The sequence below is a fragment of the Onychostoma macrolepis genome, chromosome 18, assembly GCF_012432095.1.
Source record: "Onychostoma macrolepis isolate SWU-2019 chromosome 18, ASM1243209v1, whole genome shotgun sequence".
Taxonomy (NCBI): domain Eukaryota; kingdom Metazoa; phylum Chordata; class Actinopteri; order Cypriniformes; family Cyprinidae; genus Onychostoma; species Onychostoma macrolepis.
Window position 1 is genome coordinate 4774352 of NC_081172.1, and position 25643 is coordinate 4799994.

The following is a 25643-nucleotide window of genomic DNA, read 5'->3' on the forward strand; positions in this document are numbered from 1 at the left end:
TGTCAAATATTTATTAAATATTGATAAATAGATAAGATGTATATAAAATATTGATTTATTTATTAAATAAATACAAGTCCTTTCCTGATTTACATTTTTATATTGTGCTTTCTCTCTGTAAAATATTTATTAAATATTGATTTTAATATTTAAAAACTTTTATACTGTGCTAATGCTAACTCTCTCTCTCTCTCTCTCTCTATAAAATGTTATTAAATGTAAGGACATCTTATGTTTGTAAATATTCTTATTTTATTTTAAATGTTGTTTATTTATTTCCAAAGCATCACAAAACTATACATGCATATATATATATATATATATATATATATATATATATATGCATGTATATATGTGTGTGTGTATGAAGAGTTCAGATGCAAAAGTGCCATCTGAAATTTTCATCTAAAATCAACATTTTATCAGGCTGCTATGTTTAGATTCAGTAATTTTACTCTAATGGCAATGTATAGCTCCTTTTTCTATGCAATTAAAGTGAAATAACTGAAGGTAAATATAGGGGCCTGATAAAAATGCTCATTTTAGATGAAAATTTCAGACGCCATTTAGAGGCTTTTGCATCTGAACTCTTCAATATATATATATATATATATATATATATATATATATAAAACCCCTAAAAGGAAATAAAAATACCAATTATAGCAAGTAAATGACAAGTAAATTTACCGTCTTAAGAGCTTTGGAGTTGATAAATAAAATGACACAAAGTAAAAAATATATATATATCTCGACAAAATAGGGCTATAGCATTCTTTAGCTAAACAAATGAAAAAAAAGCAGCAAACAGTCTTAGCTTTGGAGCTGAGTGCAGAAGAAATAGCTCGGATATATAGCTCGATATCTAGTAGTAGGCCTATTTACCTCTGCTGTACCTGTTCAGGAGCAGCGACGTCACGCAGGGGGCGTGGCCTGCTCAACCTGTGAGCGCACTGATGTTTGAGGGACGCTCGCAGACGCTGAATCACAGAGAAGGAAATGTGAAGCGGGATCGAGTTTTTCCACCGGCTTTGAAAACGGGAAAGCGCGTGTCGATGATTCTTACAGCGGCTTGCCACTTCTGTGATCCACGCGGAGCCCGAAGCACTTAAAGATGATGCTCAACTTCTTCCCGGTGCGGAAATTCAAGCGCAACGGCAGATATATTGTGTTTGGGGCGGTGCTGACGGTCGCCTTACTGGCGGCTTATCTGGAGTTCATGGCCATGAACGAGTGGAGCAGCCCCGGTGAGTGACATCTGATGCCCTGTCACTTAATTACTGCTTGCTAATACATTCGTTATGCTCATGTTAACAAGTCAAATTATGGCGCTGCTTTACAATAAGGGTCAGTTTATTAACCTTAGTTAATACACTATGTTTCACCAACAATACACTATGTTTCACCAACGGACAACGAACAGCATTTTTACAGCATTTATTGAACTAGGTCAGGGATTCCCAAACTTTCTGTCAGCCGAAACTAATTGTTCTGCAACTTATTGTTGTTGTAAATCTTGACCTAAAAATTTTGCATGTTTACCTTTTTCTGATGTCGGTTGATGGTCACATGACACGCAGGTAAACAAATAAAATATTGAATCTTTATTTTAAGTGTTTAAGGCTATTTTGTATTTTATTTTACTTGTTTTTATTTATTATTTTTATTTAAAAAAGTTTTGGACAACTTGTTCTCGGTTGTTAATGTTACAACAATAATTTTTCAACATACTACTGTTCACTGTGTGTTGATCATAAATGAACTGATTTTAATTTATATAATTTGAACAATGTATTAATAGATGTAAAAAATTAACATAACTTTTATTAATTAAATGATTTAAAAAATGCTGTAAAAGTATTAGTTTGTGATTCCCAGTGTATTAACTACTGTTAATGAATTTAACTTTATTGAACATTATCAATATTACATGACTAATTCCATTCCATTCCATTGTCTTATTCTGTTTAATTCTAACAGTTTTATACGTTCCATTAACTTTACTGAATTAATTATTATATTTACTATTAATTAAACCAATTCCTAATAGGATTCCGGTTTTACTATTTCTATTTCTTATAATATTCCACTCTACTTTCAAATACATTATATTTTTTCCTAGATATAACCACTCTAATTAGAGTTTTCATTTGACTTTCTTGTAATTACATTCTACATACATTCCATTTGTAACTGCATTTCAGATTTTACTCTCTACATTCCACATTTATAATTATTTGCAGTCCATACTAATTACATTCCAGTTTATTGGATATTCTGTTTGAATGTGCAATGAGTATTTTTCTATAAAAGACAGGGAGGAAGGAGCTGGAATTGAAGTTTGGAGTTTACTGTAGTTTTCTCTTAAAGGAAGAGTTCACTCAAAAATGACAAACCTCCTGAAAATGTGCTCACCCTCAGGCCATCCCAGATGTAGACAAATTTGTTTCTTCATTGGAACAGATTTGAAAAAATGCAGCATTACATAATTTACTCACCAATGGATCCTCTGCAGTGAATGGGTGCCGTCAAAATTAGAGTGCAAACAGCTGATAAAAACATCACAATAATCCACACCACTCTAGTCCAGTCTTGTGAAGTTTTTGGGTGAACTGTTCCTTTAAGAAGAGTTTGTCATGGTGAATTGCTTTCATTATTATTACACACAATGCAATACAATATACAATACATCATGCAAACAGTACAGGACAATGGAATTTAATGCAATGACAAAATACATCGTGTTTCTGTGAACGTGGATATGGTTAGTATGCATGCAGACACAAGAACATCAGGCTGGTTGTTTCTGTCCCGCCGGTCTAGTTTCTTTACCCCGGCTCAAAATCAGGGTGTTTCCTACCCATTTCCAGAGTGACTCACGATGTCTCCACTGCTTTTATATTATCTGCTGACTCAGGGACCTTAAAAGTTATGGCAATTTTGAATCATGCTTTCTCATTGGCCCTGAATTTCAAAGGTTGCACAAAGAGAAGCTTATGTGACTGAGGAAACCTGAGAGATGTCAGGTGAGCTCTGACCTGAAGAAGGTGTTTGTCATCTTGTTTGAGGTCAGTATTAGGTCAGAGGAGCAGCACCAATGCCACAGCGCCTGGACTTCAGCCTGCTAAAATTACATTTGAATAGTAAACTCACACGGCCCTGTGAGCGAAATCAGATTAAAAACAAAAGCTGTCCGGTTGAGCTTTGAGGAGGAAGCTTGAGTGTCGTGAAGTTCCTTGTTCCTCCTGTATTTTTGAAAGAAATCTAGAGGTGAATGTTTGACCTACACATGGCATTGACACGCTCTTGTGAGTTCGTTGGCCATGAATTCACATGCATGCCATTCCTCTGTGAACCTGCATATATTTTGCATTCTGGTTTACCCAGTACTTTTTTTTTTTGTTTTTTTGTTTTCCTGGGTTAAGGTTATTTGCATATTTATGAGGTTAATAGCATCAATTGGACGTGCACAACGCACGATATGAATGCACGCAGACCTTTCCTTCTATTAAATGTCATCACGTAAATCTATTGTTAAAACTGTTAACACATTTTTTTTTTCTCCAACTCTGAAAACTATGGAATGAAAAAAGGTAATTGTGAATTTTAATCTCACAATTCTGACTGTTTTACTTGCAATTCTAAATTTATATCTTATAATTCTGACTTTTATTCTAAGAATTGAAAGAAAAAAAGTTAGAATTGTGAGATTTTGTTTTTGTCTCCACCACAAAATTGTGAGAAGAAAAGTCTAATTCGTGAGATATAATCTTAGAGTTGTGAGAGAATTTTTTTTATTAAAACATTTTTTTTATTCAGTGGTGAAACAGGCTTTTGTACAATGCAATTATGAGATCACTGCAAAATGTATCTAGTTAGCAATGTTTTTTTTTTTCAGTGCCCGTAGATAAGATATACAAAAACATTCTGGAACATTTCAAACAGTATTTACTCAAATTGCACAAAAAAAAAAAAAAAAAAGCGGTTGATTTTCCGTTTTGAAGCTAATATTGGTCACACACAAGTGGTCATCAGCTGAAATGACCAAATATAGTGGCCAAACATTTACCTAAAAATGAGTATTCTGTCAATATTTACTCACCATCATGTCACTCCAAACCTGTATGCATTTCTTTCTCTTGTGGAATGCAAAAGAAGATATTTTGAAGAACGTTGGTAGCCAACTGGATTTGGATCCCATTTACTCACAGTGGAAGTTGATGGGACTTTGGTTACCAACATAATTCAAAATATCATCTTTTTGGTTTGGAACAACATGATGGTGATTAAATAGAGACAGAATTTTCATTTCAATGAATGGGTGAGTGGGGACAATTTGTGAAACTTATGTAGCGCATTTACGTTTTTTTTAATGAGATCTATTCAGGAGAAGATGCACAGTCAAATGTTTTTACAAATTCAGTTGTTTTGAGTGTTGAAAGCAAGCTACTGCATCCAGCTTTCATTTTCAAGGGTTGTGGTTAGTCATCCATGTGGCCTAACCTAAATTGTCTGTTTGTGTTAGTTTAGTCCCACTGGGGTGTCAGTGTGAAGTGACAAACCCTTGTGACTGACCCTTGACCCTTGATTTTTTTGCACCAGCCCAGGATTTTTAGATTATCCTGAAATGTCCTTGTTATTTTTTGTGGAGGATCATCTAAGATCAGGTGCATGAAGCAGAAATGGAACGAGACTACAGTGATGCATGTCTCACTTTCTCTCTCCCATGCTGCACTGGGCACGGGGGTTTCTACTTTCTTTTAAACAAGCATTCCTCCAGGGCATACCAGTGACCTCTAGGGGGACCGTAAAAGAAAGGATTTGGAAAATGGAGAAAGGCAAAGAAGGAAGTGTTGGATGCGCACTAAAAACTCACTTTGAACATGCACATGACACGCTGAAATCCTCAGGGTCTCTTCTTTAAACGCATTTGTTCACACTCAAACACTAAGGAAAGTTCACACACCGCCCAGTGTGCAAATACACCTGAAGACACAGATCATAATAGCTGGCCACCCCGGCCCTCCCTGCAGTGTGTTTAGTGGCGCTGGGGGGTCAGGTGACCCTTTCTTCTGTAAGGTGCGACGTCATTTCCTGTACTCCTTGTTGCTATAGCACCGATGTGCAAGGTTAAGCACACTTGCACTTCTCTACACACACACACACACACACACACACACACACAGGGAGTGTATGTTTTCTTCACCTTCTGATGAGCATCTGTTGTAAATGTTTGCAGAGACCTTATGTGCAAATTGACTAGTGTTTTGTGTGCATGCATTTTCTATTTGAGAAGCTCGCAACATACACTTTGCCCCTCTTGAGCAGGATGTTTCTCGAAAGACAGTTAATCGATAAATGCCACGTCGAAATTCTAATTCTTCATAACTGAAAACCTTAGTGAAACTTGAATAACTGGTTTTTGCTCTTGTGACTTGAGGGAAAATGTGCATGCACAGGTGTACAAATGATGAAACATGAGTCTCTTTTTATTGTATTAGCAATCTGTGCCGTGTGTTCTTACAAAACGTCCCCTTGGGATGTCCTCAAGGTATAATGGATCATAAATAAACAATATTTTTTATTCTTAAAATGGTTAGTTTATCGTCATAGTTAGCTTTTATGTTACTGATGCACCAAAATGAATTTTTCATGAATTCATGGAGTTTTCATTTTACTGAAAACCTAAGTTGTACTTCTTATGTTCACTCATGTTTATTTCATGCTTTAACTCAGAGGTCTTCAACCCTGCTCCTGGGGACCCACTCTCCTGGAAAGTTTATTTCCAACCGGCTTCAGCACACCTGCCTGCAATTTTCAAGCAGTCTTGAGGAGCTTGATTGGCCGCTTCAGGTGTGTTTGATTAGGGTTGTAGCTAAACTCTGGAACAGGGTTGAAGACCTCTGCTTTAACTAGTACTAAATAGAAAGATATGATTGGTTCACATACCACTTGACCTGAGAAGGCCACAGTGATCTGTCACGGCACATTATAGAGCATCAAAACAACATTTGTTGTCAGTAGTTAGTTTGCAATAAAATTGACATCATTTTGAAACCTGTTGAATCATGTTAAAAGTAACAAAGCCATGAAGCTTATTGCGATTTGAGAAATGCTAATTAAACGTCACTGTTTCAGTCAACGATTTCAGCCCTCCAAAACTATTTGAATTCTTGGTTTCTAAAATTTTGGAACGTCATATAAAACAATAGGTGTTTACGGTATTTGTATGGTACACTCAGTACATGTGTTTAGCCATACTTGGGGAACAAAATTGTCCTTAGCAGCTTTGTAAATCTGCCAAAACTGTTGCAGTGATAAAACATATTGATAAATGAATAAGAATGCTTTCCATTTAGAAGTAGGATTAGTGTTAGTCTGTAGTAATCATAATTGACTTTATTAAAAACAATGTAAGTGTGTTGTATGTCCTTGGCATGTGCTGTACATGGACAGATTACTGGTATGAAATATAAGCACCAGGAAATAATAATGTGCTGTTTTGTATGGAGTTAAATAATGATCAAGGAAGCACAAGTTTGTGACAGAAAAAAAAAATAAAAAAACTAATGATAATGACCCGTTTTGCATTTCGGAACTCTGTAAACAGTATTGCATTTTATAGATGCATCAACATGGATGCTGGATACCCGATTTAAGCTCTGTGTGATTACCTGTAATGTGGAATACATATTTTTTATTTTAATCTAATTAAGGATAACATTAAAAGTGTGTTTGGTGTGATTGACAATGTGTAAGTTAATGCTTTCACTCCTGTTAAAGATTAATGTGAACATGGAGCCAGTTTCTGTCTATCTGGAGAAATCCTAAACCAAGGCAATCTAATGTCACTGTCCTGGATCAAACAGACACACACACTTGGTCGGTCAGGTGTAATTAATTAATTGGCAGCTTGACTAAATATTTACTCTCTTTCTTTCAGGTGTAACCGTCCGCAGTGAAAGCATCTCCTGGGCAAACGCTGCTGCTCGACGTGCGGTAAAAGCTCACACTTTGACTCACTGTGTTTTAAAGGGATCACATGACGTTGCTAAAAAATAACATTATTTTGTGTAATGCAATGTGTTTCTGTGGTTTAAGGTTCAAAAAACACATTATTTTCCACATACTGTACATTATTTTTGCTCCTCTATGCCCCGCCTTTCTGAAACACGTCGGTTTTTACAAAGCTCATCGTTCTGAAAAGCGAGGCATGCTCTGATTGGCCAGCTATCCAGTGCGTTGTGATTGGCCGAATACCTCAAGCATGAGATGGAAATGTTATGCCCCTTACTGTATTGTGATGCCGTGTCCCGGCGCGATGACACAAAAACAATAAAACCCATTATAAACGAGACATTTGTTGCATCCAGTGGGGATATAATTACTGATTATAATGACTTATACTGTCTTTTTACGCATTGCATCACGCCGCGTAAACATTACCATGTCTGCATTTGTGATTGGACAAACGACAAACAACAAGCACTACTCTACACAGCTCAAAACTCGCGTTTGAATAGTCAGTGGCAAATTCTTTGAATTAAAAAATGTACTCTCAGGCTGTGAGTCAGAAGCGCCAGACTGTCCTTGCAAAGTTGGAATTGCCCCACTTTATAGAAACAGCCTTTGTGCAAGCCAGCATTGTAGGCTACTCTCCCAGGTTCAGGAAACAGTCCTCCGTAAAATGCGCTGCACACACTCTAATATTTGGGTTGAACTGTTCTGGAACATTGTAAACACAACTTAATCACTGATTTCTAGTTGTGTCCTCTTTTGGAAGCCCAAACAAAGTAGTTTCGCTTTCACAATGAAACACAGCGTCTCCAGGACATGGCGCCGGCGGCAGCAACAATACTACAGCAAGAATAATAGTTCCGCCGCCTTTCTTTGTGTATACATTTGGGTGGTGTTTTGCAAATCTTCCCACACAGTGGTGTAGACATGTGGGGGCGTGTTTAAATGAGGTGTTTTAGGGGGGCGTGGTCGAGTTTTTATAAAGAATATCTCTTTGGTTTTGAGACTTTAGTCTTTGCAACTTCAGGGATCTTATCTATGCACAATCAGCTTGTAACACTCCAAAGAGAAAGGAAAACTTGAAATCGCATCATATGACCCCTTTAATTACAGAGACCAGTTATAATCTTGGAAATTAATTTCCTTTTTTTTTTTAAATTCAGTTTTGTATAAAACCATGACACTTAGCAGTCAGAGGTAAATATATCAAGAAAAAGATTTGTCATGCTGATATTTCTTCTGGTTCATTTCGAAACGAAGGGTCAAGTCTAGTGTTGGGTGATATGCTCAATTTTTCATATCATCCTATTGTCAGCCTGTGAGATCGCCAATACACGATATTATCGTGCTAATTTATTTAAGTATTTATTTACTTACGGTAGTTTAATTGCCGGAAAGTGAACCAACTCCAGCGTAAGGCTAAAAGCACCCTGATGTTTTTAATATGACTGAATTTGTATTTAACATGATAACAAATTAATAGAAACATCGCAAGTTACTAATTATAATGCTTACATTTCCTCAGTTATTCAAAAAACAGCTACAGAAAACAAGCAAAGAACATTACATTACCAAAGAACATCATCACAAGCTTGACCTAGCGTGAGTTTATGCATTTTAAAAACACTCCCGTTATAATCAGTGAATCTACACTGTATGATGAATAAATCTCTTATACTTACATAGCACATACATCTGCACTTTGTTGTTTATGATGAGAGAACTCATGAGTCAGAATTCAGTCAGCGCGCGCTGAAGAACAGAACTCCGCTGGCTCATCTGAATGCCTCTGATTGGCCATTGCATTCATAAACTCAGCATAATCGTGTGATTGGTTATAATAATGGCCAACACTGTAAAAATGCGGAAAAAGAAACATAATGCAACAAATAACCCCTAATATTAATTGGATAGTATTACTATCCTGATGATGATGATAATAATAATCGTCTTGCTATCGTCAAAGGCATCATCCACAGGCGATATCACTGACTATCGTCGATACACGATACAATCGTCTATCGGCACAACCCTAGTCAAGTTAAAGGAATAATTCATCCAGAAATTAAAATTTACTCATCTTGAGGCCATGTAAATGAGTTTGTTTCTTTATCAGAACAGATTTGGAAAAATGTAGCATTACATCACTTGCTCACCAGTGGATCCTCTGCAGTGAATGGGTGCCGTCAGAATGAGAGTCCAAACAGCTGATAAAAACATCACAATCCACACCACTCCGGTTCATGAATTAATAATCATGTGAAAAGTTGCATGTTTGTAAAAAACAAATCCATTAAGACATTTTTAACTTTAAACTATCAGGCTAAAATAAGAGTCCTCTTTGAACACTATTGCTATCTCGTATGATTCAGGAGAGAAATCTGCACAGATCAAGCACTGTGTTAATGTGAGAAGACAACCGTTTATTTTTTACATTACTTGTGGATTATTGTGATGTTTGGACTCTCATTCTGAAGGCACCCATTCACTGCAGAGGCTCCATTGGTGAGCAAGTGATGTGATACAAAATTTCTCTAAATCTGCTCCAATGAGTAAACAAATTCATCTACATCTTGGATAATCTAATCTAAAGGTGAGTAGGCTTTCAGAAATTTTTCATTTTTGAGTGAACTGTTCCTTTATGTACATAGCATTGTGGGATACGATATTCCATGCAACATCCTCTGGTTGCATTCTGTCAAATGTAGTAGGTCATTCCAGTATTCCATGCATGCATAAAATTTACACACTGTAGAAAATAAAATTTCAACACATCTATGATGCTCCAAAATGTTGTCTAGGTAGTACATTTTGCAACACAAACGAAGTCAAAAATGCTGCTGGAATGCAGATGCATGAACAACGTGTGTGTTTTATGTATGTCACAGGCTCACATCTCTGAAGATCACATCTCCAACAATAAACATGATAAAAACACCTGGACACCAAAAAACACTCAACAGACATGGAGGGTGGAGGTAATGATGCGGCCACAATGATAGAAACATACATGGATGGTATTATCATAGTGTCCAAAAATATGGTTTTTCGTGTACAAAAACATGGTATTACCATGGTACATGTTTAATAAACATAGTATTTCCTTGGTATGTGGTCAAAAAACCAGCACCATGGTATTTTTGATACTTTTTTAGTGTAATAGTTTGTAATATTTCTGTCACTCAGAGCTCTGTATGCATGATCTGTTGATGTGCATATGCTGTAAAGATGTCGCCCGCGGCTCTTTCTGTGTGTCTTCAGCAAGAGTTTTGCCGTCTTGTTAAATTTAGCAAGACTCTAATGTGTCTCTGGTGTCACTGTACTATTTTAAACGTGACACATGAGCTGTACATTTTTGTCTCATTCTCATTTGTTTGTTGGTGATTTAAAAGATTATTTGTGCTTCCAAATTATTTAAGCACTATGGATAACATGACATTATTGATTACTACAGAAAACAACTTTGGATTATTGACTTATAACAAACAAACAGTAATGCGCTTACAGTGGAAGTCTATGGGGAAAGATACTCCAGTTATATGTAAATGAGTGTAAATAGTACATTTAGACAGTAGCACATACAAAAATTCATACTGTTTTATGATTTATTTATTTTTTACCTGATTTACACAGTCATGACAGGAATTGAGATATTGAATATCGCTTTGCATAGACAGTAGGTGACTTTATCACACTTTTGAAACAGTATTTTAATGTTTATTCCAGTGTTGTCTTACCACATAGACTTCCATTGTAAGCACATTAATGTAAACATTTTTCCCTTGTTTTTGCCGTCTGATGGATGTAATCTCTTTTAATGATATTGACTATTAGAAAGTGAAAAAAATGATGTGTATGTGTGTATGCTGTATGTTTGCCGCAGTATAAAGGAATGGCGAATCTTCACATATTTGAGGACTGGTGTGGCACGTCTATATCACAACTACAGAAGAATCTACATTACCCTTTATATCCCCATGTAGGTGTTATGTCATGTGTGTATATATATGTGTGTGTGTGTGTGTATATATAATATACACTGCGTTCCAAATTATTATGCAAGTGATATATCAGTAGGATTTCGGTACAATAAAGAGTCAGATTTTTGTTTGTGTTGTTTTTCACATCTTTTTAGTTAACTTTAGTTAACTATCAATCTCAGACAGGTTTGTTCAATAGTTTGCCAGTTCTTCTTAAGTAAATGGAAACCCTACTTCAAGAGGTTGTTCCGCATTATTAAGCAAGTCACAGTTCTCATGCTATATGGTGAGGAAGAAAGATCTTTCTGAAGATGAAAAATATTAAACAATGCAATGTCTTGCGAAAGGCATCAAAACAAACAATATTTCGCGAATTTGGAACACAGTGTATATACAGTGGGGGGAAATTATTTGATCCCCTGCTGATTTTGTATGTTTGCCCACTGACAAAGAAATGATCAGTCTATAATTTTAATGTTAGGTTTATTTGAACAGTGAGAGACAGAATAACAACAAAAAAATCCAGAAAAACGCATTTCAAAAAAGTTATAAATTGATTTGCATTTTAATGAGGCCACCAGGTTTATTGTGTTAGTTAGCTCTTTTTTTGTTGTTGTTATTTTTTTAACCTAGTCAAAATAACCCCACTGCAGTGTGATTGAGATTAATTGGAATGCACAATGAAAAACATGATTTCTGAGAATCATTAAAAATGGAGTTTTGTTTTTGCAAAATTAACTCTTCATATATATATATATATATATATATATATATATATATATATATATATATATATATATATATATATATATATATATATATATATATATATATATATATATATATATATATATATATATACATACATTTTAATGAATTAATACTCTTTTTTTTTTTTTTTTTTTGGTAGGTGTTTTGTCTGTATAGATGGCATATGTCATGTTTATGTGTGTGTGTGTATATATATAATGTTGTTTATTTTTAAAGAATTAATACTTTTGTTTAGTTTTTTTTGGAAAGGATGCATTAAATTGCAAGGATGCAGTATTTTATTGTTTTTACCATATTTTTTGCTTTTGGGACAGTTTGAAAAAAAAATTGAAAGGGGTTTATTTGCTTTTAGTCCATGTCTGTTAGATTTGAGTTCAATTCTTAAAAATCGACAAAATAAGCACATATACACATTTCTTGCTTTTTGGGGGCATTTTAATAAATTTGAACAGATAAATTACTGTGCAATACATGCATACACTTTTCTTGCAATATTACATTTGTTTGCATTGCATTTGATATGTTTTTATCTCTGTAGACTCGTACAACTGTGAAGAAACTTGCTGTGTCACCCAGCTGGACTAATTATGGACTTAGGATATTTGGATATATACATCCTTATACTGATGGTCTGTCTATCTCTCTTTGACACACACACACACATATATGTTCAGATTGGGTCCCATTGTCCCACTGTTAACCCTTCCCTCTGTTTGGCAGGTGACTTTCTGTTTGCAGTGGCGTCTGATGACAGCAGTGAGTTCTGGCTCAGTGAAGATGAGAATCCCGACAATCTGAAGCTCCGTGCTTACGTCGGAAAGGTTGGAGAGACGAGTGTCAACTTTTACATTTACTTTTATGCAGATGCGTGAAGTGCGTACACTTAATTTTGTTTGATTCCTCCATTTTTAGACAGGCAGAGAATGGACTGCCCCAGGGGAATATGGGAAATACGCCAGTCAGATATCAGATCTCATTCCGTAAGTGAATGCTGTGTTTGTTTCATAATGCTTCAGGGAAGTGCTCACACATCTGTCCATGTTATGACCACATACCTAAATGATGAAAAATTATTTTTAGAGTCAGTATGTGTAGATTCACAAGCTGCTGCTTGTGTCCTGATTGTGATCATGGCACACAGTGGGAAGTCATTAAAAATATTCTTCTGTTATAACATGATTTGTAATAGTGCAGTTCAAGATTACATTTCAGTAACATACTTCAAATCAATTGATTATGTATTTTTAGTTCGAATCACATAAAACAAGGCTGATCCATTCCAGCTAATGTACATACACATTCAACAGTAAACAAACACATGATTTTAAATTGTGGTTTCAGAATCAGAAACGTGGCTGTAGGTAGTATGGATCAAAGCCATCAAGATTTGCTTGGCTAACATGTACGAGATTGTGCTATAGTTAGTCTGAGAAAATTGCGAAACCTCTTGATTTGAGACTCTGAATCTTTTGAAATAGCTGTAATAAAATCATTTTTTATTAAAATTATTACAATATGATAGTAATATAATATATTATTAAAGTATATCATATCATATATATACTGGATGTGTTTAAAATGGAAGCATAGATGTATGTAAGTTTTAGTAATTGTTATGTGTGTTTGTCTTTTTAATACTTCTAAAAATTTTAAATAAATAACTTGACTTAAAGGGATAGTTCACCCAAAAATGAAAATTCTGTCGTCATTTAGCTACTCACCTTTAAGTTGTTCCAAATATGTGTTAGTTTCTTTCTTCTGTTGAGCACAAAATAAGATATTTTTGAAGAATTTGTGTAACAGTTGACAGTAGCCATTGACTTTCATAATATATATATTTTTTTAGGGGGTGAACTATCCCTTTAACATGGGATAACAATAATAATTTTTATTAATAAATAAAAATTATGTATTTATTAAATTTAACATTATTTTAGAATAATATAGTATATCATATATAAAATAAAAAAATTATAAATATTTGATGTTTCATTAGAATAGTTAATTTATTTCTGTTTTGTTTTTAACTAATTTCTAATTCCTCATTGTATTTGTTTAAATTATTATTTTTTTTCTGCTATGTCTTGTCACTGTGGTAAAGCATAATAAGAAAACAACTTGTGAAGTCACTATATAAGGGGAAAAAAATATTATTTCAAATAACTAAAAAAAATGTATGTTTTAATTGTTTAATAAAGTAAATAGGGTATTTATCATTTAATGTAAAACTGTTGAGTTGCATTAGAAGCTTTTCATATAAAAGTTTCAAAGATCTGATTGTGTTCAAAACTTTTTTTGGGTTTTACAGTCTGCAAAAGAACAACAAATATTTCTTTGAGCTTATCCACAAACAAAACGATCGAGGAACGGATCATGTGGAGGTTGCGGTGAGTGTGTTTACTGAGGGTGTTTGTGTGTGATTGGTGTAAACTGTTATGACTCAGTCTGTCTTTACTTACAGTGGCAACTCAAACAGATCGCGAGTGGATTTTCAATCATCGATTCCAAGTTCATCTCCCTCTACACCAGTGAGTGTGTGTGTATGTGTTATTTTGGGATGTGGTTGCAGAAATGTCAGGGTAGTGTTAAGACGCCTGGAATAGCTGCTCCTGTCCACACACACACCCTGAAATAGAGCTAATGATGGGGTAGTCGCCACTGCACAAAGTGTGTGTGGGTTGTCATCTTATTGCTTCAGCTGAAGTGTGTCAATACAGGCCTTTGCATTCATTTCTGTGTAAATGCATAATCTGTGTAAAAGCTATAAATAAATATTTAGGAGAATATTAAAAAATACTATTAATAGTATCATGTTTTAAAAAATGGTATGTTTAAATAGTGTATATATTCTTTAAACAGTATGCAGTGTGTATTGTTTCAAACAGTTGTATCACTGTTTGCAACATTTTTTGATGTCATGTGACAATGTAGCATACCGCTGTTTGAAAAGGTTTACATATAACATGTAACATACTTTTAAAAATATTTAGTCATCGCAGAAGTGTTGCAATTTTAATCCAAAAAATTTTGGAACTTTTAGCAGTTTGAACAGTCTGCTTACTAACTAGTTCGGTAGTGTGCTTTCAAACTGATAACCTAATTTTTTGTATGTCACAATTTACACAGTAAAACCAGCTCTGCTGTACCAGGCCTAATTGTGTGTGTGTGTGTGTGTGTGTGTGTGTGCGCGCGTGCGCGCGTGTTTTTATGACAAATGAGGACATGAATTTGTATAATGACAAGGGTACAACATAGGTATTACAAGAAGGTGACTTTTCAGGACATTACCCCATGTTCCCAATTTTCAAAATGCTTATAAGTCACACAGAATGGAGTGTATTGAAAATCTGAAATAGCACAAAGTTTCCTGTAAGGGGTAGGGTTAGGTGTAGGGTTGGTGTATGGCAATAGCACATACAGTTTCTACAGTATAAAAACCATTACGCCTATGGGATGTCCCCACGTTTCACAAAAACAAACGTGTGTGTGTGTGTGTGTGTGTATGCACGCAGATGAGTCCTCACTGAAGACAGCAGATGTCAATCACATTCCTCAGACCTTTGCCAGTCATGTGACTCCGCCCCAGAGGTCATCTGAGACTCCGCCCCATGGAGTAGACATGCTGAGGCCAGACTCACGTGACTCGTTTCATCAAGGTGAGAAATTCAGACACAAACTCACATTCACTCAACACCCTTTCATAGTCAAAATAAACGTAATAAACCAACAATGCAGACATGCTGAGCTATTAAACATTGAACTTAACTCTTTAAAAGGAAACCCCCAGGGCATTCCAAACCCACATGCTGATATTTTTCAGTGGAAGTAAAAGTAAAGATTTGAAAGAATATTTAAGCGGACCTGGCAGATGATAAGAGCTCTATTATAATAAATCATCTGCACTTCATTATTTCCCTCACTTTATAATATTTTTGTTTCTTGTCTGTGGTTTATTGCTAGTTTTGTGATGTATTGACTTTCAGACAAAATCTATAACAGATCTTCAAGTTACATGTGTACAAGCACTGCTAAAAACATTAGAAAATATGCAGATAGAACATGAATTCAGTGCCACCTTGTGGCAGAAGAGACATTGTTACAGTGGTTCTTAGCCTTTTTGACTTAAGTACCCTTTGCCCAAAATTGTCATTTAAGTTCATCCCCCCAACCCATATTATATATAATATATTTTTTATAATTTCTGCTGTAATTTTGACAAATCTGCTTGTTTTCAAACTACTTTTTATTAACAGAAACTAGAAATCTTACAATTAATTAAATTAACCACAATTCATTTTGTAATTTCACAAGTTTTAAGAATTGTATGTTCTTCAATAAAAACAGTAGTTACTGATTTTTTTATTTTTGTATGTTAAGCATTTTAATTTTAGTTTGGAGTTAGATTATTTCAACACATTAAATAATACTGTTTATTTTTTTTTTTTAAATGCTAGTTATTTAAAAATAATTTATTTATTTCAAGAAATAAGTTTATAGAATTAATACAGTTACGTATTAATATATTTAATTGTGCATGTTGTTGTTGTTGTTATTATTATTGTTAATAATAAATCTTAATAATTATAGTAATGTAGAGTTATAATGTTGTCATTGTTTGTGTGTATTTGTATGTGTAGTTCCATTATTGGACAGGGAGCGTTTGCAGGGAGTTTTGCCTGACTGTATTTATAACCCCAGCTACATCATAAAGGGATATCCTCTAATGCGCTACCAGGGCCTGCAGTTCGTAAGTGCTTACACACATACATAGTTAGAAAACTAATACAAATTTGAAGTAAATGTTGTTGTGCCTATGTGTTTGTGATCTTGATCAATCTAATCTGATGCAGGTGCACCTGACGTACGTGTATCCTAATGACTACACACGGCTTACACACATGGAGAGCGATAACAAATGTTTCTACCGTGGGAATCCATACTACCTGGAAAGGTAGACACAAATACAGTACACTACCCTATATGTTTGGGGTTGGTGTGGCTTTTTAATATTTTTGAAAAAAAGTCTCTTATGTTTTCCAAGGCTGGATTTATTTATACAGGAACAACAGTAATAATTGTAACGATATTTCACATTAAGGTTTTGAATGTATTTTGAAATATAATTTATTCTTGTGATGCAAAGCTGAATGTCCAGCAGCCATTACCCCAGTCTTTAGTCACATGATCCTTCAGTAATATTTATAATATGTTGTTTTATTTGAACATCGTAGAAATGTTTTGTAAAATTCTAAATGTTTCCTGTCACTTTTGATCAATGCAATTTAATGCATGCAATGCATTCAGCAAGGATGCAATTTAATGCACTCTTGCTGAATCAAAGTATTAATTTCTTAAAATAAAATCTTACTGACCCCAAATTTTTGAATGATCGTGTACAGTCTGTACATTAGCAACATCACACCCACCAATCTAGCTCTCTTTGGTGCACCTTGTGTATTATGATCTCAAATCAAATAATTTATTTTTAGATACGGCTTTTCAAACTACATTCAACTGGATTTGCCTGAAAATGAGGAGATAGTCATCAAATACAAAGGTACAGCAAACGATGAATGCTTTTAAAATTAAAGACAACATTTTACCATTTAAACAACATTCAAAATGCATTTAACTTCCTTAATGTAGCAGGAATATTTTGTAGGAAATAAGGAGCAGGACTTAATTTGATGAAATTTTTAAAAGAAACATTATTTTATTGTTATTAAAAATGTATAATGATGAATTATGTGCAATAAGGTCAGGTAAAGTTATTAAAACATGGTTAATTTTGTTGTCTTCAACTCCAACAGCTTGATGGTTCAGAACTTAAATCGCTCTGAAAGGAAGTGTTTATTCATTCCCCATTTCAAGACACTTAATGCCTGTCCTTGTCTTCCTGTAGGAGATGGCATGTTAGCAAGAGCCATGAACCTGGACAGAAATGACGATGAGGGCTTTCAGAAAGCTGGAAAGTATGAGGAGAAGCAGCAAATGAAAGCTATGGAGAAGAACAAGGTTCTCCCGGATTATGGAGATGATTTTGATGATTATTCAATGCAGAGACGCCGGAAACTGTTTTCTGTTCAGAAACATGGCAGAATCAGAAAAAAGAGGGAAGACGGGGAACTAGACAACAGATTTCAACAGATGGACCAAGACAACCAACCTAAGGAAATCCAACAACCACCTGTAGAACCACAGAACCACCCAGAGGAACCACAGCAGCAACCAAGAAAGAAGAAGAAAAGGAGACATTCTGAACAAAACCAACAGGACCAACACTTCCTCCAAAACCCACCTTCTGAGGTGAAGAGCTATGACCAGGGAAAAGAAAAAGACTCACAGCGGTTTCAGAATAACGCCATGAAGAAGATACCTGACGAGCAGAATCCAGGACCAGCTCAGAGAGAAGATCGCTTGAGGTCAGAGGTGAAACATCAAGTGGACCAATCGCTTAATCAGGATGGTAGAGTTGAGCTCCATCTGCGTAAAGCCAAAAACAGCAACAGTAGTGATGGAAATCCAAATCTTGGTGCTGTTGGAAATAGAAATATTCCCATGGAGAACATACGAGAAGCCAGTGAGTTGAAGCAAAGATCAGTGACCAGCCCTGCCATGTTTAATGAGGTCCAGAGGGAACGTCATGACCTTGTGAATCGGATGGGTAATCAAAAAGTCTATCTTGGAGAACATGTGGACAAGGCACCCAAGAACTCATTAGATGAGGTGAAAGTAAAGAAGGCAAAGCTGAAGAACACTGCAGATGAACTGCCATCCTTGAATGGGAATGTAGTCGAAGCTGAACCGATGAAGAGGCTCAAACACCCAAAACATAAAGCAGATGAAGGCGGGCATGTTTTGCAGGACAATCCCGAAAAGGCTGTAGTAGATGACAACAATATTTCCATCAAGCACAAAAATGTGGCTCATCATCTCCAAATAACCCAACATCCTCCCCAAAACTCATTGGATAACGAGACCAATGAGCGTAAGGCGTTGGTCATCGCGGCTCCATCTAACAAAGAATATAACAACAGCTGGGGTCACGTGAATGATGCCAGAAAGGAAAAGGAGATTCAGGATAATGCAATACATATAGAAGAGGTTGAAGATGGAAGAGATGAAGAAGAAGCTTGGGTGAATCAGGGTTTCTCGGAGGAAGAAGACTATGAACTCCTCAAGAGGGCCGTGTTTGACGTGGAAGTCAAGTGGTCTCAGACGTTCCAGGCCAAACCTCTAGATCTGCATGCCTTGCGCTCCGACTGGATCGATCTGAAGTGTAATGTGTCTGGAAACCTGCTGCTTGAGGAATCAGAAGTGTTGTCTGTAGTGGAAGCTTTCATGACGAAACTAAACAAGAAATTTCCAAGGTAGGCCGACTGTTATACTGAATCAAATATTGAATTCAGCAATTTATTCACTCTATGAGCTGCGTTTGGAATGGGATACTACTATACTGAATAATAGTTTATACAGCATACTGCCTGTGATTTTATTGAAAATGTATTAACCTGCATCAAAAGGGTAATGTTTTTTTTTTTTTTTATACTTTTATTCAGCAAGGGCACATTTTATATTTTACATTTTATAACGCTACTTTCATTTCAAATAAATGCTGTTCTTTCATAAAAGAATCCTGAAAAATAAACGTTGTGGTTTCCAGCTTAAGCAGCTCAGCTGTTTTTAACATTGAGAGTAATAAGAAATATCTTTGAGCAGCAAATCGGCATATTAGAAGGATTTCACTGAAGGATCAGGTGACATTGAAGACTGAAGTAATGGCTGCTGAAAATTCACCTTTGCATCACAGTGATAAATTCCATTTCATGGGTATTTGAAATTGTCATATTTCATAATATCACTGTTTAACTGTATAAAATTTCAGAAAATTGAGAGACCCAAAATTTAGAACTGTACTGTGTGCTATTTTATTTGTATAATATTTTATTATTTTGTAATGGTACGCTCTCTGGTCATTTGGCGTGCTGATCAAAACTATTAGTTAATAGCATTTTCAGATTCGCCGTCATAATGGAAATTAGTCATGCAGTATGCTCTAGTTCTATAATACTGCATAAATGCAGAAAATCTGTGCACAGTAAAAATGTACTGTATAGTATGGTATTATGCCATACTGAACATTTTAATTCATCTCTGACATTAATTGGTACTGTATGTGTGTGTAGGCAGTTCTCTCTAGAGCGTATTGTGAACATTGAGAAGAAGCCTGATTATAATCGTGGCAGTAGATATCTACTGGAACTGGACTTGCAGGAGGCTTCAGGACGCCACCTGCGCCTGGTTCAGTACATCTATGTGAAAAGAACTGAAGATCGGGGTTCTGGCAAAAAACAAAAGGCTCGGGATGCAGAACTTAAACTTTGCAATCCATATAGCTTCTACTGGAACCCGACTGCTACTGTCCACTTCATCGTGCCAGGTACCACTCTCATATAGAGAAGTTTTATTTAAGATGCTTTCTTACAAACCCTGGTGAAGAAAATGACTTGTGCAAGTTTCTGAGTAGACTGTGTGAAACATCTTCATAAGGCACTGTGTGTTTGTATGTCTGCAGTGAAGAACCAGGCCCGTTGGGTGCAGCAGTTTATTTCAGACATGGAGGAAATGTACCGCACCACTGGAGATCAGAACTTCAACGTCATCATTACTGACTATGAAAGCACTGATATGAACATAGAACAAACACTACAGAACTCTTATTTACCCAGGTACATTTACAAGTTTATAAATACACACTTAGTTGAGTGATCCTTCGTGAGTTAGATGTCATGATAATATGGCACATTGTCATCTCATGCTTCTGTAGCTATCATATTACTTCCTTAACCGGTGGTAAAGTCACTTTACTAGAGCTTTGTAAAATGAAACCCCACTTTGAGTTCCTTTCTATTGTGTATCCCCTGTTTCAGGTATCAGTACCTCAGGTTAAGTGGAAACTTTGAGAGATCAGCAGGACTGCAGGCAGGAATTGACCTCATTACTGTAAGTTTAAGACACAATATCATGCACCAGAGACATGAGATGAATTTGTAATACTTGTTCAAAACATGCCATGATCTTCAGTGAAAATGAAGAACTAATGCAAGACGATGGATGTCACTCAGTTGCAGCTTATAAAGGTCTGTCTCTTTCTCAGGATGATCACAGCATTGTGTTTCTTTGTGATCTGCACATTCATTTCCCACCTGGTTTCATCGACATTGTGAGAAAACACTGTGTGGAGAGACACATGGCCTTTGCTCCGATAGTCATGAGACTGAACTGTGGCGCTACACCCCTGGAGCCTGATGGTACAGTCTTGCAAACACAAGATAACCTGATAACACCATCATGTACAACATAGAATTAGATTACTGTATATCAACACATACACTATTGTTCAAAAGTTTGGGGTTCATAATTTTTTTTTTAAGTTTTTGACAGAGAGCTGAATTTTCAGCAGTCATTACCCCAGTCTTCAGTGTCACATGATCTTTTAGAAATCATTCTATTGGTGGTTTAGTGCTCAAGAAACATTTCTTATTGTTATCAATGTTGAAAACAGTTGTGCTGGTAATGTGCAGGTTATTGGGAGGTCAATGGCTTTGGTCTTCTGGGCATTTATAAATCAGACCTGGACTCCATTGGGGGCATGAACACCGAAGAATTCACTGACCGCTGGGGCGGAGAGGACTGGGAACTACTGGACAGGTCAGTCATGAGACAATACACTAATATCATACTAATAGAGTTAATACAAGTAAATTTTTTAAACATTAATCATTTACTAGCTTGATCTCAAAGTCAGTATGATTTTTTTTATTTTATTTTTTTATACTGTACAATTCTTAAACTCACTGGCAACATTTAAAGTGATTGATTGTCATTTTTATAAAAATAAAACTTAATATGAATTTGTTTATAGTATAAAATTGTAATAAAATTGTAAAAAAAAAAAAAAATTTATTTCTATGCAAATTTTTCTTTTTAGTCACTTTTATTACCATCATATACAGTATAAAATGTTCTATGTAAATAAACTTGCCTTGTCTAGAATCAATTTGAAAAAGTTACTTTGAGGTCTTCAGAGGACAAAAATGTCCATGTCAAAAAACATGATGTCATAAAAATTGTAAGCTTACATTTGGTCTCATTTCAATGAAGACGCTTGGTTGAATATTGCTGAAGTAAAAAAAAGTTTTAAAAAAGTGAAACAAAAAAAAAGTTTGAGGTTTTAGTTTATGAAAATGATTTAAATGAGGTAATTTTTTTAATAAAATATTATAAAACATGTTGAACTAAATAATTGCTAGAAAATCAAAGCCATAAATGTAAACAAGTTGTGTTCCAAATTTAAGGTTGATATCTCTAAAAAGTAGCTTTTAGTAAGATTTTGTTTGGGCGCAGCACCAAAATTGTTCCATTAGATGCCAGCAAAGCTCTGCTGGTGTACACAGCAGTAGGAATTTGTGATGCGCAGTACAGTATAATATTTTTCTCTCAAACATTAGACAGACACACACAATTTTTTTTTTAGTACACACATGCAAACCACTCTCTGACATCCATACAACACACTCTCACAATTATAGTTGTATAATTTATCCAATTTGCTCTAAAATACAGAAAAAACAGAAAGATTGAAAAAAGTGAGAATTTGCTTTATAGCCAAACCTGAGTAAATAAATAAAAAATAAAAATAGTGAAAAATATAAATTTTGAAGTCCTGCCAACTGAATGAACGCCTGATAACAAGACTGCATCATTTTGTAGTTAAATGGCCCTGGGAATAAAAATGGCAATTTTTAATGGGTTTCAGTGGGGACATTTTTGTCCTTAAGATCCTGAGTTTAACTATTTTGTGTACCTAGGAAAATTTATTTATTAAAGGAAATGAGGGTGAAATATTTATTAGAATAAAAATACACACTTGTGCCAAAATTTATGCTGTTGGCATTAAAACAGGCAAAATGATCAAAATCAACAGAAATGTCCATAAGAACGCACAGGGGTTAATATTGGTTATTGCTTGTAATGTGAAAATAATTCAGCTTTTCACAATGGCCAGAACTGTAATATCCCTAATGCTAAACAAACATTATGTGGTGTGTAAAGTGCTTTCTGTTTTCTGTGGTCTCAAGGATCCTTCAGGGTGGGCTGGAGGTGGAACGACTCTACCTGAGGAACTTCTTCCATCACTTTCACTCAAAGCGTGGAATGTGGAACCGCCAGATGCTGCGCAACACGTAAGGATGTTAACAGTCTGGCCGCTGCTGATCAGCGGTTACCACGGCACTTTAAACCTCAGGACATTCCAGATGTGTTCCAGATCACATCTGGCTGAAGGTGAATGTGGGGTGATCGTTTAATGGCAACACACACAGAGACTCAGGACAAAGACGTCTGTGATGTTTGGGTTGAAGATGAGTTATATAACACTGCTACATCCAGACCTCTCCGGATCATTTCCAAGCTTGGAATGTTTCTCCAAAGCTAGCTATCAAAAAACGTTAAAGGAACTGATACAAGTTATTGATGGCTTCAGCATCTCTTTGTTGCTGTTGTCGCTTCCAGGTCAATAAAATGCCTTCAGTCACGTCTGGCTGAGTATTCTGTTCTGGCAGACAGAAATGTGACGTCCAGTGAGATGTATATACTGAGAAAATGTGTATTTATTCAGGCAGGTAAGTGTCTTGGGTGAGGGTTGACTTTGCACATTGTTACATAATGTTTTATGCTGTGTGACCTCTTAGGGACTGAAAGAATCAGTGGCCAAAACCAAAGAGATGTGCAATATTCAGAGTGTGTTGGTTTAAGAAAGTCAATTCATTCAGGTTAGAAATGCTGTTCTGTTTTCAAGTCAATCTCACAAAGCCCGTCAAGAACATGTCTTGGTCATATATCGTCCTCAAAATACAAAAGAAATTACATTTTGTTAAAAGAATAGGTTTTCAGTAATTTTCATAAAAATCAAGCTCCCAAAATGTACTCCCAAATTCTCATTACTGTAATGCAGACAAATAGCCATATTAAATTCAAAGTATGCATATGTCATGGCAGCATTGGCCTTAAAAATAAAATGTCTTCATATTATTCTTACTGTAATACAATACATGAAAATGATTAGTATAGATGTGCTTAATTGTTATTTAACAAACTGTCATAGTACCTTCATTCAAGGCTTAGTTATTGTTATGCAAAATGTAATTTATTTTGAAGGAAGGTATGAAATGATCTAGCCATGTTTTCTGTGATATTTGCCATTTTGTAGCGGTATTGAAGGTGTTTTAAAGCTGAAAATGCTCTTTTTGTACAAATGAACGGCATTTTCCAGCGTTTTCCAGTTTCATTCCAATGAGTAAACCTGTTGATTTAGACTGATTCAACCCTGTACAGTATTACTTAAAACAATTCTAATATTCATCAAACACACAAACAGTTTCAGTTCTTTTCTATAGGGTTCTTATTTGGTTTATGAGCTTGTACTCTAATGAATTCCGTGCTCGCTCAAACGTGCCTTCTGCTGTATGTAATTAGGAGAAAGTCAGATGGAAATATCTACTGTACTCTCTGTTTTGTGTTGGGATTTGGCGCTGTTTTTAGAGTGTTTTTTTGTTTTTAACCCTTGTGGTCGGTTTGTTTTTTGGTGGGCTTTTTTTTTTTTTTTTTGTTAAAAAGGATGTAATGTATTGTAGATGTGACCTTCACATAGTGTGTTACTTAAAAATCAAGTTGTTTATTTATTTTTCTACATATTTTGTAAGCAGCAAAATGGAAATGACCTTTAATTCATTTATGCAGATCACCAGCAACCTTAAAATAAAATGGTTCTTCAGATTTCTTCAGTGTGTTTTATTTGTTATATAATCAATATCAGTATCACCGGTTTTTGAGCATTAATCAAATATATTAATTAGTTTACTGTCTGACTGCAGCATTACATACTGCCATTGATGTTTATTATTCTCTTTATCTTGTCTGTTGGCATGTTAGCTTCATCATTCCTGTGTTCCATCACTCCATTGTTACGTAGGTTAATCCCTGTCTGTTGTGCCAGACTCCAGAAATAGCTGCTTGTAAATGTGCATCGTGCTGTAATAAATAACTAGAACAAAACCTCGAAGAACATTTCTCATTACCGCAGCAGGATTCTCAGTACTGCAAATGTAAATGATTTGTTTAAAGTGGAAACAGGTACTTTACTTTTGGAAAAAACAAAATGCATTTCATGCTTGAACTTCTTTGAAGCTGAATACAATTGTCCACTGTACTTTGTTTTTTTTTTCAAATCTGGAGCCTCCTACAGTTAAGCGAGTGGAATTCACTCTCATAATTACAGTAGATCGCTGTACACGTGTGTTTTAATAACGTCTACTCCTACCCCTTACAATAATGCAAAAAACAGTAATTATTGTACAGTGTGACAAAAATTACGATTGATGTGCGCATGCCCAGTAGTTTTTGCTGTATGCCTTCTAGGCTTAACCCTTCTAGCCACAAACACCGTGCATTTGTTGCTGCCGTAAAGCAATCCGCCCTTGTCGCGAAATTTCATTCCAAATATTCCCACTACTAGAGAAGACATTTGGAAAGAAACAAAAGCCATTCGCCTCATTAGAAGTCAGTGTACCATCAGAATGATTTTAAAACTGATAAATAAACAGCACCTAATTCCAGAGCGTCTACAAAGTTAAATGAGGGCCCTCCATCTGTTGGTTTGAGCTTGTGAAGGGTTAAAATAAGAACGAGAGACTCTGGCTTCCCTCTGAGCATGTTTAAATTCTACAAATGCCTTTTAATTTTATACGTAGGGCTATATTTAGCGAAGGCTCGCGTCTGTGCATTTATTTGGAGGAGTGTATATGTGCATCCTCA

General features: G+C 35.4%; 1 protein-coding gene across 1 annotated transcript; it reads left to right on the forward strand.

Moving 5' to 3' along the window:
• The first annotated feature begins 917 nt into the window (after window positions 1-917).
• Window positions 918-24842, forward strand: b4galnt3b (beta-1,4-N-acetyl-galactosaminyl transferase 3b). The gene is made up of 20 exons (XM_058751849.1): window positions 918-1247; window positions 6944-6999; window positions 9906-9995; window positions 10901-10996; window positions 12307-12397; window positions 12489-12589; window positions 12681-12748; window positions 14077-14155; window positions 14230-14296; window positions 15281-15424; window positions 16406-16515; window positions 16619-16719; window positions 17258-17325; window positions 17671-19138; window positions 19955-20208; window positions 20344-20497; window positions 20699-20771; window positions 20926-21079; window positions 21353-21479; window positions 22910-24842. The coding sequence occupies exons 1-20, from the start codon at window positions 1115-1117 to the stop codon at window positions 23016-23018; spliced, it is 3543 nt and encodes a 1180-aa protein (XP_058607832.1). The 5' UTR covers window positions 918-1114; the 3' UTR covers window positions 23019-24842.
• Window positions 24843-25643: the final 801 nt, after the last annotated feature.

What these genes read in the sequence shown, in the direction of transcription:
- b4galnt3b (XM_058751849.1), top strand. Translation starts at nt 1,115, where the DNA reads ATGATGCTCAACTTCTTCCCGGTGCGGAAATTCAAGCGCAACGGCAGA. An exon ending in AATCCATACTACCTGGAAAG is followed by an intron (nt 16,720 to 17,257) that starts GTAGACACAAAT and finishes ATTTATTTTTAG; the next exon opens with ATACGGCTTTTCAAACTACA. An exon ending in GATAGTCATCAAATACAAAG is followed by an intron (nt 17,326 to 17,670) that starts GTACAGCAAACG and finishes GTCTTCCTGTAG; the next exon opens with GAGATGGCATGTTAGCAAGA.